This window comes from Camelus ferus, chromosome 15 (assembly GCF_009834535.1).
Source record: "Camelus ferus isolate YT-003-E chromosome 15, BCGSAC_Cfer_1.0, whole genome shotgun sequence".
Lineage (NCBI taxonomy): Eukaryota > Metazoa > Chordata > Mammalia > Artiodactyla > Camelidae > Camelus > Camelus ferus.
Window position 1 is genome coordinate 1112827 of NC_045710.1, and position 15096 is coordinate 1127922.

The window sequence follows — 15096 nt, forward strand, 5'->3', positions numbered from 1 at the left end:
TGTTACACAATCTACTCAAAGGCGTCAAATCTTCACTGAATAAACGTAGGTTTAAATGACTGTTTTCTTCCCTTCCTTCCCGCTTTTCCGTCTCACCCCTGGAACGAGTTTTCCCTGCGTGGAGACATGGCGGGGACCGTGCCTGGGGCGAGCGCTCAGGGCTGCAGGCTTGGGCTGGCCCCGGTGCCGTCCCTTCAGGTGGGGAGGGTCCTCCTTTCCTGCCGGTCGTCCCAGCCCGAGGCACGTGCAGAGAGCTGTTTGCAGATGCAGCTGTGGGTTCCGGGCTCCTGTTCTGTCACTTGACAGGTTCCCCGTTGCATCAAGCGAAGAGGGGGCCCCAGGCTGTGGAGCCACAGAAGCAGCGAGAGTCTGGACCAGGCGGGAGCTTCCGTCTGAACAAGCGAGGCTCGCGGTTTCGGACGAGGCTTGTCCATCTCAAGCAGCCGACGGAGCTTCTCAGTGGGAGCAGGCTCGGTACTGACCCCAGGAAGGGAGCGGGGACCCCGCGGCCTTTAAGAAGGATGTGGGCACTCAGCTCTTCGCAGCTCCCAGGGGTCTGGCCCAAGTAGGTGAGGGGAGTTACCGGGAGCCCTCAGCCTCAGTCTCCCTCCCCTTTCTCACAAGTCCCTTTGGTCAGTAACTGCTCCTTCTCAGACGCACAGAGCCCGGGGCTTCAGGGGGAAGCCGTCCCGCGCCCCAGAACCAGGAGCGGGCTGAGGGGGGCCCGTGGGGCCCCACCGTTACTGATGCCAGCTCTCCTGCAAGGTGGGTGAGCCTCAGGCACGCTGGGGCGTGCTGGGCTGGTAACGCCCACACGCAGGAATCGCCAGAAGAATGCACGCCAGCGCGTACTGCGGGCTTCTCTCTAAGCGGTGGGATCACGGAAGCTGTTTATTTTCTTATTTTTGTCTAGTTAGGTATTTCTCACTTTCTAGAAAGATTGTAACTTTTCTATTGAGAGGGGAATGAAAGTGTAATGACGGTGGTGACGTCCTTCCCGAAAGACGGGAAATAACGACAAAACCAGAGCGGCTTTCAGCCATTTGCCCAGTGATTCCTTCCACGTGATTCATCCCAAAGAAATAACGTGCCTGGAGGAAAGTTTGTGTGCGCGCGTGTGTGTGTGCTTGTGTTTGTGTGTGTGTTTGTGTGCGTGTGCTTGTGTTTGTGTGTGTGCTTGTGTTTGTGTGTGTGTGTGTGTGCGTGTGTACTTGATGCTCTCCCTTTAACAGAAAAGTTGGGATTGACCCGATGCCTCAGGGCTGGGACCCAGCCCTGGGACTGGTGGTCCTCCCCACGCAGGACACCACAGCTCCTAAGACGGCAGTGATGGTCCTTAGACAGACCTGGAAGCCCACATCGGGGACGACACTGCCTGGAAACGCAGACTCCGCAGAGCTCACCACAGTTCCCACATGGATGAGGGTTTGAAGGGCGCGTGCAGAACGGAGGCTGACGTGAGTGGGTTGCAGAGTGTGGCTTTCTCCCGCCGCCTCCCCTCCCAGTGGCCATCCTTTCCTGGCCTTGGGTAGTGGGTCGAGCCAGGTGGCCTTTGCAGCCGACCTCGTCTGCACACTCCGTGACTGAGGGTCTCGGGCAAGTCATCTAACCCCTGCTCTTCAAGCAGGAGTGGTAACACCCCCGCCCGCCTCCCAGGGGCACGTGGGGACAGAGGCGCCCCAAGCAGGCCGGTGGAGGTGGGATCACCCCGGCCACTCGGGGCAGTGACGCCGTCCTGCAGGCTGGGGTTACGCCCTCTCCTCCACTTTAAGATAAAATCACTTTGGAATTAAACATGAAGTCTGCACTTTAAGAAAAGTGAATTAAAAAAATCCAAGTGCAAAATTTATGAGATAAAGAGATTTCACTTAGTGAAATTAAAACAAAAAGAAAATCACATTGGGCATCTCAATTCTTTTTAAAATTGTTTTGCTTTTTTGTTTTTTGGGGGGAGGTAATTAGATTTGTTTGTATGTTTGTTTGAATGGCATCTCATTAATTCTTAAAGCTCCCTTTTCAGCTGCATTTACAAAACCAGGAAACTTCAGGGCCAGAAAGGAAACCAGAAGCAACTCCCTCTGCTTCTCTCTCACGAAAATTTCCATGGGGCGGGGAGAGCCCGGAGGTGGGGGGCCCCTGCCCTCACAGAACCCCTGCCCGCCAGGGCCACCCCGGGCGCCCGGCTCCTGCAGGAGAACGTCTAACTGCACCGGCCCCCGCCCGCCTCCCTGCCAGCCCCTTCCCGGACCGCCCCGCACTAAGCGCCCCGGGCGCCGGCCCCTGGGAGTGGGAGTGGGAGTGGGTGTGGGTGGGCCTGTCAGGGGACGCGCTCCGCGTCGGTACCTTAGCACTCGGTCTGAGGCCTGGCTGGACTTGGACGCGTCACAGCTCTGGTGTTTCTCCTGAGCCTTCGCCAGTTTCTCTGCTGCGGCGATAGGGCATCCAGAGAGGCTGCAAGGACAGACAGAGGCGTCACTGTCTCCCCCAAGGCTGCCCCGCACAATCACCACCCCCTCCTGGCCCTCCGTCAGTCCCCAGCCCGGCCCGGGGCACGCCTGGGGGATGAGCAGGGACCGAGGACTGAGCTGCCTGCCTCCTGGTCCCGCAAGTGGGGCTGGGGCCACGCCGTGTGGAAAGGACACACCGTCCTCTCCAATGACAGCGAGACAAAGGTGTGTCATTCAAGGGATGACAAGCCAGTTGAAAATTTAGACACAGATTCCATTCTGGGAGGCCCGTAGTTTCTGGAGAGGAGGAATTAACCGTGTGGGTATGAGGGGTCCCTAAGGAGCCTGAGAACCGGGCTCTCTGGTGCCAGGAGGTGGCACGGAGCTGCTGGCCCCAGTGTGGCTGCCCGTGGGCTGACCAGCACGTCCGCGTCCCTGGGAAGAGGAGTGGGGGAGGGGGAAGCAGAACGGTCTCAGGCTGCCGTCAGGCGTCCTCTGTGACTAAGTGCTTATGGGAGAGACGACAGATTTGCTCTTTTGTGTTTGAGCTGATTCTTCAGGAAACCATGGGGTACACGGGGTACAGGTGCTCAATTCACGCCCACGACGCCTCAGACTCTGAGGAGGTTTGGTGGAGGAGCGGACGTCGCCAGCCCTGTGAGCAGCCTCAGTGGGACCCTCTGTCCGGCAAGCGCCCCTTCAGAGGAAGCCCAGGAAAACCTCTGAAGGGCACAGGCTCATGGCTTCCTCCACGGCACACTTGTCACAAGTCACCACATTTACCAGACAAGCAAAAATTAAAGTGACACAACAGGTTCCTCTGTTTAGATATAATTTTACGTAAACTTGTGAAGCTGAAACTATAGGCAGTAGAAAAAAAATTAACGGAATCACTTCAGGCTTCTGAGAAAAAAGTGTCTGATAGGAACTGAGTATTCTAAGGAACTCAGTGAAAGAATAAGATAGGAGAGAGAAGGGGCAAAAGTGTGGCTCTAAGCACGTGTGTTTCTAGCAACAGCCCAGAGCGATCTACGTCCTTCGGGCATCCCCCGCCAGCACCTGGCACAACTGCTGGCACTCGGGTGGCGGCCACCCTGATGACCAGTGTTTCAGCAGCGGGTCAAGGGGCCAGCCGAGTCGGGTCGGACACTGTTCAGTCGTAGTGTTTGCTAACGTCCGTCCTGCCGGACGCGCCCAGGACGGGCCCTCCGACCCCCAGATGACGGAGCTCTTCCTTCCTTCCTTCAAGTCACTGCAAACGGCTAGGGGGCCATCCGGGCTGCCACCCCGGGGAGGGCCCTGCTGGGGGCTGTCACTCCACCACCACCAGGTGGGCGAACAGCCAAGAAGTCCAACCTGCTGAGAGGGGTGTAAGCACTGGGCGTGGCCGTGCACCCGGGACGGCTCGGCTCTGCCCCCCAGAGCGGCAGTGAGGCCGCCTGTCTCGGGGCTGGAAAGGGCTGTGCAGGGGCCAGCCCCTCCGGAGGGCATGGGAGCACGGCCGCCGGGGGCTGCGCGCCAAAGCTGAGACGCAGGAGCTTTGCTTACCTTCGGTGCGAGTTCCTGTTGCTATTTACATGCCCTCGCCCTGTGCAGCCCGGAGTAGGACACTTGAGAACGTTCTCATGCATGGCAAGAACTTGACGAGGAGAAAACAGCCCAGCGTTAAAACACAGCAATGGTCCGAGGACAAAAACACGCGATCATCTTAACACAGGCTGGTTACTTTACAACAGACAGTCCTACGAACACTGGTCATGGCATGGGGGGGACACACATGGTGGGAGGAAGGCTGTCTCACCCTCACTCTAACTGGCATGCAAAGCGGGGAGCTGGGCAGGGGGGAGCTGGGGGTGGGGGGGCTGAACCGACCCCGCCGGGGTGGGAAGGCGAGGCCCCGCCACGTCTCCTGGAGGAAGCACTGCGCACTGACTGGCCACGTAACAGCACGTCGACTGGAGACGCTTAAATCATGCCTGCGCCCTGGAACACACAGCGCTGTGCAGGCACGGTGGTCACGGGTGGGTCTTCCTTTCGAATAAAATTAATAACTTTTCACTTAGGAATTAAGTACTTTTTCATTCTTCACACGGCAGAGGAGAGACAACGCACTGCTGCCTGCCGCGTGAAACCAGCAAGGGGGAGGTGGCAGGGCCCGGTCTGTGGAGCCAGGAAGCCGCCGCCTGTGTCGGGAGACCGTGTTCCAGTGTCCCCGCGGTGGCAGTGAGCCTGTCCTTTCTCTCCTGGTCCTCGGGGACCTCTCCACTGCTCTGGATTGTGGGGATGGCTGGGCTGGGGGCAAGCAGTGCTGGCCGGTCAGGAGAACTAACCCAGGCACAGCTGTCTACGAAATCCAGGGGACAACCTCGGTCCTTCTCTGCCCGCGAGGTTTACCTGGCACCAGGTGAGCGATAAGGGCCCACAAGACACACTCCGCCCAAGCTAGTTACGGCTTCTGCGATTTTTCTCGTCTCTAGAACAGCCTCTCCCTCTCCCCTGAAGTCTCCCTCCTGCTTCCACACAATGCCATCACTACTGGGGTCCACACCCTGGTCCTCCCTGCGGTCAGGTCCGCTTTGGTCTCGTCTCTGTAGCTGTCACAGCCCCATCACCCAACGGGGTCGATGCTCCGTCAGCTCCTCTCGCTCTGCGCTGGGACCCAGCTGGCCTGGGTTTCAGGGTCTCCTGCCGGGGCGTCCCTTCCTCCCCTTCCCATGTCTTCAGGGTCAAGTCACCCTCTGAAGTCCTCCCGGCTGCCCTGCCACCGTCTCAGCACCTCGGTAAGCCCCCCCGGGGATTCAGCTTCCCCCCAGTTAATATCCGTCTTTCCTTCCCTCTCACGCTAAACTCTTCAAATACCAAATCTTCCCGGGAGGTGGCCCACACCCCCGAGCTTGCCTGGGGTGAGGCCGGCCCTCTCTACCGACCCCGGCCTAACCCCGGGGGCCGGTCCCGGGGATGCACACTGCTTCCCGCGTCCACACGGCCCTCTGGCTCCTCCGCGCAGCCGTCAGGCCTGCTGTGCGCAGCTCCCCCCACCGGAGCTCTTCCGCAGGCACCCCTGCACCTGCAGAACCTTCTGGAAATCCTCTCAGACTTCTCTCGCCTGCCCCTCCTCTTCTGTGTCCACACCTCCCGTCTGGGCTCCTGCCCACCCTCCATCTGGGTCCCCTCTCCGCCCAGGCAGCTGCGCCCCATTTCCCCCGACATGGCTCAGAGGACAGAGCCGGGTGGCCCCACCCTCCTCAGGTCTCCAGGCTGGCCCGGCCGCCTGCTGGGATACACACAGAGATCCTGGATTAAACTAGGGACACTGGAGCCCTCACTCCCCCATTAGATGTGGCCCTGCTTCTGCAGTCCGCCCTCAGCCGTCGGTCTACCATCCTGACCATCTACCCAGGGAGACTCCTTGGCGTCTTCCTGGCCTCCCTCCCTGTCTCATCCTCACGTCCTGTCAGCCTGTCTCGGAAGGTTCCTCGAGTCTGTCCCAGATTTTCCATCCCACTGCCTACTCCCCGCCCCCACCCCGTCCCCCTGGTCTCCTGTGCGGACTATCCACACAGCTTTCAGAAAGCGCAGTGGGGGCTTGCTCTCTCCCGCGGACCAGGTCAGGCGCTGCCCCAGGGATGCCCGCGGGCCCCTCCGGGGCGGTCCTGCCTGAAGGCCCCGGCACGCACTGGCCCTCGGTCACACGCGGTCACTGTCTTGTGCGCGTGCCCCCTTTCTCAGATGGGTGGGGGGTTCTTGGGGGACCAGGGCTGGTCTCATCAGCGGTGTATACTCTGTGTCTCCGACACTATGTGTTGCAAGCTGGGGTGGAGGCTACTTGGCTAAATTTGGACAGAAATGACTGGGGGAAGCCAGCCTAAACAAGCTAAAAAAACAAAAAGGAGAAAAGGAGAGACGTGCCTTCTACGGAGCCCTTTAATTTTTTGCACACTTTTATGGTGCTATAAAAAATCGCATGAGTCAGTCTTTAGAAGTGACTTTTAGAGATACTCTGGAAGGCGTCTGCAGGACTGGGGGCACAGCTGAACGCCCACGTTACGTGGGCGACGGTGAGGCCCGGCGCGACCTGACCCGGGGTCTGTGTGACCAGGTACCAGGAGCAGCGTGTCGGGGCACAGGCCGGGTTTCACTGCGTTTAGACTTTTCTGGAGAAAACACAGCATGAGGAGGGCGCTCAGCCGTGGGAGGGAGCTGCTAGCCTACTCTGATGCCTCAAAGGAAAATTGCATAAAGCTCTTCCTTCTTAAACGTTAGTGCCTGGTCCTGAGGCCTTGCTCTGTAGATGAGGACCACGAGGTGCAGAGTGTGCACCTGCCCAGCCTCACGCAGCCCGTTAGCACTGACCCGGAACGTCACACGCAGGCCTCCGCGGAGACAGGCGGGCGTGCGAGTGGGACAGTGTGGGCTTCGGACTCAGCTCTGCTCTCTGCTCAGCGAGGGAGCGCCTGCCACGGGTTCACAAAGCACTGCGCACCCGGGGGAAGAGGAGGCTGAGGGTCTGGGCTTCAGATTGCTCATCTGAAAACAGGGCCGGTACCACCCCGCAGGGTCTGCGGGGCCTCGGTGAGGCCGTGCTTGCCGGGTGGGGGCCGGGCGCCCGGCACAGAGGGTGCGCTCGGGACAGAAGCGGCTGCAGGGGAAGCGTGCTGCCTCCTGCTCATGTAACACACGGGCTCAGCCGGGCTCCCCGGGCCTGGCGCTCACAGCCCAGCCAGCTCCCACCCGCAGGACCGTAGCAAGAAGCACAGGGTTCCGGGTTCTGGGAGGCCCTCGAAGACCTGGAGCCACGATCACTTCCACTGAGGTCTCACCTGCAAACACTTTCAGCCAGACGGCTTTCTAAGCCTCGACTACCACTGTGCACTGCTCTCTGTTCACGGGACCCATCAGGGTGGCCTTCCAGGTGGGACCACCCTCAGAAGGTGGCCGTGGTCACACCTCCTGTCGAGCTCTGACTTTTTCCGCACTAGAAACTGCGCCCCGCAGAGCGAGGAGCACCCTTCACGGACCCCAGACTCAGAATCACGATCTTGCACTCAGGTCGTCATTTCTGAAAATGGACCTTTTTTCTGAGCCGTCAACTCTAGCTGGACTGGAACAGTGGGCGTGTGTTACGGGGCTGAGGGAAAGGTGAGGACGAAAGTGTGCGTTGTTTCAGTTCTCAGAGAAATGTAGCTTTTTCATAAAGGTCATGCATATTCTTAAAACCTAACTAAAATGAAGGGTAAGGTCAAAACCTACCCAATTTAGACCTCCTCATTTAGGATTTTGTTGTGTAGAAATGTTGGGACGACCATGACATGAAAAAGGTCTATGAGGAAAATGCAGTCGAACATAAAAAGTGGTTCACGGAGACAGAGGAGGTCGGGTAACTGGGCAAAGGAGGCCCCGAGGCCCCTTCTCCCAGGGGCTCCCAGCAGTTTAGCGCTGGATGGATGTCTCTGCAACTGTCTAAGTTCCGTCTGCAACTTGAGGGGAGGGAAGGGGAGAAGTGATTTGTGTGGGTCACAGAGGAGGGAGCAATGAAATAAGGACCGGAGGTCAGGCCTGCTTGGGCCAGCACCACGGGGGGCTGGGGTCCAGGGCCGATCTGCGGGGAGAGGCCCAGGAAGCACCGCGGGCTGGGGTGGGGCGGGTGGGGACTGGTCCTGAGCAGGCTGCCGTCGGCACAAGGAGGAGCTCCCTGAGGCGGGCTGCCCTGAGCCGGAGATGGAGGTGACGAGGCGCGGAGGACGACAGGACAGGGCGCAGGCGTGTGGGCCCCGGGGTGCTGGGGCCCACAGACTTACTTTCCGGAGGGACCCTATCTTTGTGCGGGCATCCGGACAAACTGCGGTGATGCGGATACAGCCCGGTTACGTGGCCGGTTCCATCGCACCCTGGGGTGGGGCACTTGCTCTCTTTCTTTTCTGCTCTCGAGGGATCTAAAAGCGACAACAGGTGTCAAGACAGTGAATGTTTTGCCAGCTGAAGACAAACGTGGTTATTCAACAATCCAAAGAGACTCCGATAAATAAAGACACAAAGCAGGTGCTGGGGGCGGACTGTGACGTCAGGCTTCGGCGCAGGTGGCTTGCTGATCTGGGGTGAATGCTTTACCTTAAATGGTAATCATGAATCATAACACATTTCCAACACTCTCTGCATTCAAGCAAGAAGAGGCCGTCCCTACCGGAACTCTGACTCATTATTTTCCCGTGTGTTACATGGGGAGCTCTGCTGCTCAAAGAGTCAACGGAAATCGTGATGAGACAGTGGCCTTCTCAGAGAACAAAGTGTTTCCATGGCCGTTCGGCAACGGCTCCGTGAAATTCGACCAGAAAACATAACGCCATTCAAACACTCTGGCGCAGAATTTCTTTCTTACTGAGAGTACTGATTGTACACACTCTAAGCTGCAAAATTTTCCTGAAATGAATTGAATTCTCTTGCAGCTCTGTTTCTTAGCACACCAATTCAGCGCTTTTCTGAAGACAAGCTGAACTCTCAGAAGGCACTGCAAGCAGATGGCCCAACGGTGGAGACCCCACCCGACAGAGGAGACGGGCAGTCAAAACTGTGCCGGAAGCTGCTGGCGCGGTCACTGGTTTTGGTCTCTTCGTCTGTCCTTGGAACCAGAGGAAGGCTCTCGCAGCTGTGCATGCAAGATGCTTCTAGCAGCCCCATGGGCCCCTGAGCACCGACGGGGAGGGGCAGCAGGCATTTGGGCAAAACTCGAATGCCAGGTGCCAGCAAGGCAATGACACGGCTAACAAAATTACTTCTGTCCCCAAACTGACCACAGGTTCAAAGATGTGCAGGAAACCACCCCAGAAACAATTGCTAAGGCAGAGAGCCCAGACCAGACGGGAGAGGTGTGTGGACACCACCTCGCAGCCCGCGTCAGACCCAGGCGCGCAAGCCGCCCGTCGACGGGGAGGGACCGCGGCGGGTCTGGTCTAGGGGCGCGGCCGTTGGAGTTTCTGCAGGGCCTCAGTGCTTTTTATTGCTGTCTCACTGCTCAGGCTAATTATGGTGGCTAGAAAATACATGTTTCCTTTTGGTTAGGGATTCATTTTATATCAAGAAAAAAGATTGGTTTAAAAGTTTTGGAACTTTTTGGGGCTTTCATCTCAAGTCATTCATGTGAACCTGAAACAGACGGAGGACTCATGGGAATATATGAAGGATTTACGTTTATATAAAAACCCCTCCTTGCAATTTTCGCCAACATTTTGTTCTGAAAGATGTGTCTTCCGGGTCCTGGAATCTCTCAAGCCCGTGCGGGCATTGAGGGAGATGCCCTGGGCGCGGCGCTCAGCTCCTTCCTAGCCCTGTTTGCAGGCAAGCCTGTCTGGAGGCAAACCTAAGCCTTGTGGCTGGTGGCGACTTCCGTTCCTCAGGCTCTTCCTGGGGCGGTTGGAGCACATGCAATCAAGGGGCTGGCGTGCCAGTGCCTTCTGAGCGATTCCAGTCGCGTGGGCACAATTTACCTACTGTGACCGTAAGTTAGGAAGTGTGCAGTAGCAGTTTCAAAGGACAATATTGATCATTTAAGGTCATAAACGAGATATAATTTAAAATCATTAACCAGACATAAAGAACTTTTAAAGGGTGAAAAAAATAGCTTATAACTATTATTAATCATTAAGTGACTTTCTCAAGAGCATACTGACAACTTCCTACCAAATTATATTATCGCACAGATTTGGAGAGTGTCCCGAGGTTGGGTGCAGATCTGTGCAAAGACTGTGTGGCTGCAGGTCCCACGAGTTTGGAGACACTGAGGGTGCCCTCTCCTCTGGGTGCACGAGCCCCCGGGGGGGTGTGCCATTTGCTTTCATCATTCCTTCCCTCCCCTTCTTACTTCTTGCAGCCCCGATTCATCTTGAAAGCAAATTTTCTGAGCAAACATCAAACAAGGAAGCAAGCAAGCAAACAAAGCAACAATTCAACTGAAAACCTGGTGACATCTAGAAAAACTCGTTTAGCTTGCTCCCCTCTTCCTCCCTTTCGAGTAGATGCTTGAGGAGAAGAAAGACAGGAGGAAGTTTGTTTTTGCTCCAGATTCTGGAACGGCTACTCAGGTAGAACCTACATCACCTCGAGAAGATATGAATGTGCAGGTGAGAACTGGAGTGAATGTTCTCTCTGTCTTTAACACAATAGCAGGGAAGCTGAGGATAGATGGTGGGTGTGCCTTGTGGTCGGGTAGCTGTCCGCGGCCATGCTGGTAAGGGAGGACGCACTTTTTCTTATTTTAATAAGGAGGGCGTTAATCTCTTTGCCGCCCTTTGGTGTCCTTGCTTGGCTTTACTGACTTGGTTCTGAATATAACTACAGACGTCTGAAAAGAACCTGGGGAGCGATGTGAGCGCACCTCTGAGAAGCAGAGGTGGGCTTTGACCAGAGGAGGGGTCCGGAAGCACTGGGGTGAGGCAGAAGCCGTGCCTTCCAGCTCATGCGGGAAGTCCAAAGCCCCAGCCCTTCCCCATTCCAGGGGAAAAGCACACCTCGGTTTGGGGTTTTACTGTTCGTTTTCATCCTGTTCCTGTTCATTTAGGGGAAGCAAGCGATTTGAATTCCACCTCTTGCCAAAAACAAAGTACAACAGAATAACAACAGCAAAACAAAATGAGTAAAAATCCATAGCGAGCTGCTGGGTGCGAAGGAACGACAGAATCCAAGGTGGCACCGCAGCGTCGCCCCCTCGGCGAGCCCGCAGGCCTCCCCGGAAAGTGGGCCTGTGCTCAAGGCCGAGACTCCATCCCGAACCCCACTCTGCAGACTTCCAGACAGAAGCCTGACGTGCTTGTCCACCCGAGCCGTCCCGTGAGAAGGGACACCATGTCCTCCTAAACGTGCTTAGTTCCCGTGTGATTCTGATACCCAGCTAGAGAGCCCTCAGAGGTGGCAGGGCAGTTACACACACATGCTGCGGCTCCTGGTCTTCAAACACCCACAGCAAGCCTGGAGCGCCACTGAGAAGCGGCCCTGCCCTGCACGCTGCACCTCGCGGGGTCTGCCCTGCACCTGCCTAGGGAAGTGACGGTCAGCACTGAGCTCCTGCCGCACGGGGAGCCCAGGGGCCTCTGGCTAAGGCTCATCTCCGATCGGGGTTTGGTGAGAGCGAGGCCTGACTTGCCCCTGGAGGTGTGTGCACACACTGAGAGGAGAGCCCGCCTACGTCACAGCAGGGAAAGGAGGCTCTGACTGCTGGGCGTTTGCGCAGCAGTCGATTTTCAAACCACATTCCTGACCCTCATGATCAGGAAACAGTATTCGTGGAGCAATGTGCAGAACAGGAGGTCCTTTTGGTACTAATTTGGAAAGATTTAAGAACCACCAACTTCTTGCTTCTCACTTCACTCTGAAACACCCACACTGCCAAGGTCCCGCCCGAGGTTAAATCACATTCCGCCTCCTGCTGAGCGGGGACACATGACTGACACTGGAAACACGAAGCAGCCGTTCAGGTTGGAAACACACACGCCTGCCGTGTCCGGATGCGGTTAAACCCACAGACCCGTGCAGACCTGTGCCGCGTACACCGCCGGGGAAGACCGGGGAGCAACTACCATAGTGGGCGGCTCTGAGGGTCTGACCATAAAGCAAGCACCGTGACTGTTTCCACCACGGACGGATCGGGGGCGTGAACTAAGGAAACGGCCTCTGTGCTCAGCCCGGGCCGCCTCGCGGGCGCCGCAGGGGCCGCGCGGCTTCCTGCCTCGGCACTGACGCACGGTCACCGGCCTCGTCTTCCGTCGCTGGTCGGTTTCTGTCGGGGATATTTCCTGTGGGGAGCTTTTACCAGTGACTGCCACGTGATGGTAGCTTTGTGAACCATGGTGCCACCGCCTCAACGCAATGGGTGGAATCTGTGCTTCACCCCAGGGGACTGGTTGTCACGTGAGCCCCGGCCACAGGTCCCAGGCTGGGGCTCCTCTGCGAGGACGCAGGCTGGTCCTGACAACGCGCATCACGCGCCGTGCCTCTGCCTGGGCCCTCCTTCCCCGACAAGCCTTTCCCACGGGCCCAGCCCCCCGTCCACCCACTCTGACTATGGGACTTCGGGCTGCTTTCTGCATTTCTCAGACGGACGTTTGACTTGTGCGTCAGAAGCATAACCACAAAAGAGAGACCTGGAGTCAACGCTGAGACGCATGCATGAGTGACGGTGCAGTGTGGGGCGGGCGGCCTCTCTCGAGCCTGCGCTCACCTGCCTCGCTAGCTCACGGTCTCGTGAGGCAACTTACGTGAGGTAGAAATATTACCTTTACCATAGTATGGCTTTTTGACGTGGCTGTCGCCGGCCTTCGGCTTCCTCTCCTCCCCGGGGAGCGGTCGTGGCGACTGGTCCTCGTAGGACCGCATGCTGTCCCGCCTTCCAGCCTCCAGCGCCATCTTCTCCCTCATGGCCTTGGCCCGCTCCGTCTCCAGAGCGATGGCCTTCTCCAGGAGGGTCAGGTTCCCCTTGGTCATGTCGAACACCTCCTCGGACCGGTCCTGAGTTCACAGAGGCCGCGTCGTCGTCCCCGCCGCGGTACCCGTCCTCCCTGGCACAACTGGAGAAAGTTCTGGAGCGCGGGCTCAGCTGCTCCTCCAGCCGCATCAGGTTCACCATGTCGGAGTAGCTGCGGTCGGGCGTCCGGCCCGGGAAGTCATCCTCCTGCCGGCCGAGCGGGCGGAGGCCGGGGTTGGGAGGTGCGGGCCGGTCCTGCGGAGCAGTCTCGCTCAGCTTGCGGGCCAGGTCGAAGCACTGGTTCCGCAGGCACTCCAGGCTGCTCAGACACGCCTCCTCATCCCTCTCCTCCGCCAGCTTCTCGGCCAGCCCGCCGCCCGCCGGCTTGCCGAGCATCACGTAGTTGAGGCCGCGCACGTCCGGCGGCGCCAGTGGGTCGGCGTAGGCCCGGTCGGCGGCGCTGTCCGCCAGCACCACACCGTGGCCCTGGGCCAGCAGTTTCAGGGAGTCCACGGTCTCGCGGACCACGTCGCTGTCCAGGTCCAGGCTGAGTTCGGCCTTCCGGCCTAGGCCCTCGGGCTTGTCGCCCTCGTCCTCCAGGCTGTGGGAGGTGCTGCTGTTCATCTCGGACTCGGTCCGGGCGCGGAATGCGGCATCCTCGGCGATCTTGCCCAGGTTCAGAAGGGACTTGGCCACCAGCTCGTCATAGTTGTCGTACTCGTCGTTGTCGTCGTCCTTCCCCACGTCCTGCGTGCCGCGAGGGTTGTGGCAGCTCCCCTGGCGGGCCTCTGCAAAGACAATTAAAGACAAGGACAGAAAAGAAGAGGGAAACGTGGCTAGCACTCGAGGTGCGGCTGCACCAGCGCTGACGGCAGCAGCCTGCCCGCCAAGCCCTGCTCGTCGCACGGCCGGACCCCCGGACCACCTGCGGGCGCGCTGACCGTGTGGACGTGAAGGAAACGGAACGTGCAGGAAGACGGGGGCCCTTGGACATCCTTGCCGTGAGCTGTGCACTTCCTTCACGCACGTTCAAAGAAATCAGTATATACGGTAAATGCACCTTTAAAATGTTAATTTTTCATTACGTCTAAAGTTTGAGAATTACTTTTTATTGGCTTTGTTTATGGGCAGCGCAACCAGATGCACAATAGTCGTGCTCAGCATACGACTCGGCTTTCTCAGAGCTTGTGAACTTTACGTGTCGCGGGCTCTTAAGCAGATGGTCACAGCCATTGCTCTTAAACGATGCCCGCAGAGATGTCCAGGCAGCGCAGGACAAAGCCGAGGTTCTTGAGAGTGGCGCAGGGAGGGGCGGCGCTGGCTTTCCGTTCAGGAGTACGTGTCTGGGCTGAGAGCGGTTTTGAGTTTTCCACCTGAGAGATAATCTGTCAGGGTACCCAGTGAAGCAACAGGAATGCCCTGGAAAACACTCAGAAACGAAACCTGTTAACTGTGATTTCTCAGACGCATCTCAGCAGGCTGAGAGAGAGGGTGGGGGAAGCTACGCAGTGACCGAAAGCCTGAAGAAACAGGACTGAGCGAGCTGGTGCAGCCACGGCCCATGGACAGTGTCTGTGACCGACCGTCCAGCCCACAGCCTCGGGGGCATCTGGGGGAGCTGGTGGAAGTGACCCGGGAATCAGGGCTGTGGCCAATCTCAGAAAAACTTAGGAAAACTCATTAAAAATTATACGAAACCTCTGTATTTCATCCGAGGGGCATTCTGTTTAACACTAAAGGAGTATCTGGTACATGCAAATACGCCTGGTCACTGCTGTGTCTCCTGCAAAATGTGCAAGTAATAAGTGGACCCTCAAATGGACCCCCACCTCAGGCTGGCTTTGCTTAACTGTCGTCTTGGAATGCACTCTTTGTTCTATGATTAAACAAGCCAGAGTAAGAGGAATTTCTAAGGGTTATTAATGAGGAAAGGAAGCACCGTGATTCGTAAAGACACCAGCTGACTTGGAGCCACGTCAGGTGCCTCAGTGTTTCCCTTATGGGTTTTGCGCTGCCTCCTCAGAAAAAGCTTTTGCTGGTGAAACAGGTTTGGATACGCACGTTATCAACACATGTCAGTAGCAGGAACAGCGCCCTTGCTGGCCGCACCCCGAGTCAGCACGTGCGAAACCTAACGTAGCTCCCTGAACACCCGCAAATCACATTTGTGTCTCTCAGTCAGAGAGCATCACTCGCTGT

The 15096-nt window shown here is 57.6% G+C and overlaps 1 protein-coding gene across 1 annotated transcript in view; it reads right to left on the reverse strand.

Annotated features, from left to right (window-relative positions):
• The window catches only part of MYT1L (myelin transcription factor 1 like), a 333949-nt gene that overhangs the window by 76875 nt on the left and 241978 nt on the right, over positions 1–15096 (reverse strand). Inside the window, 5 exon segments of the mRNA XM_032496947.1 lie at positions 2344–2451; positions 3996–4086; positions 8246–8380; positions 12710–12941; positions 12943–13685. Of these exon segments, the coding sequence (XP_032352838.1) occupies positions 2344–2451; positions 3996–4086; positions 8246–8380; positions 12710–12941; positions 12943–13685 (1309 nt within the window).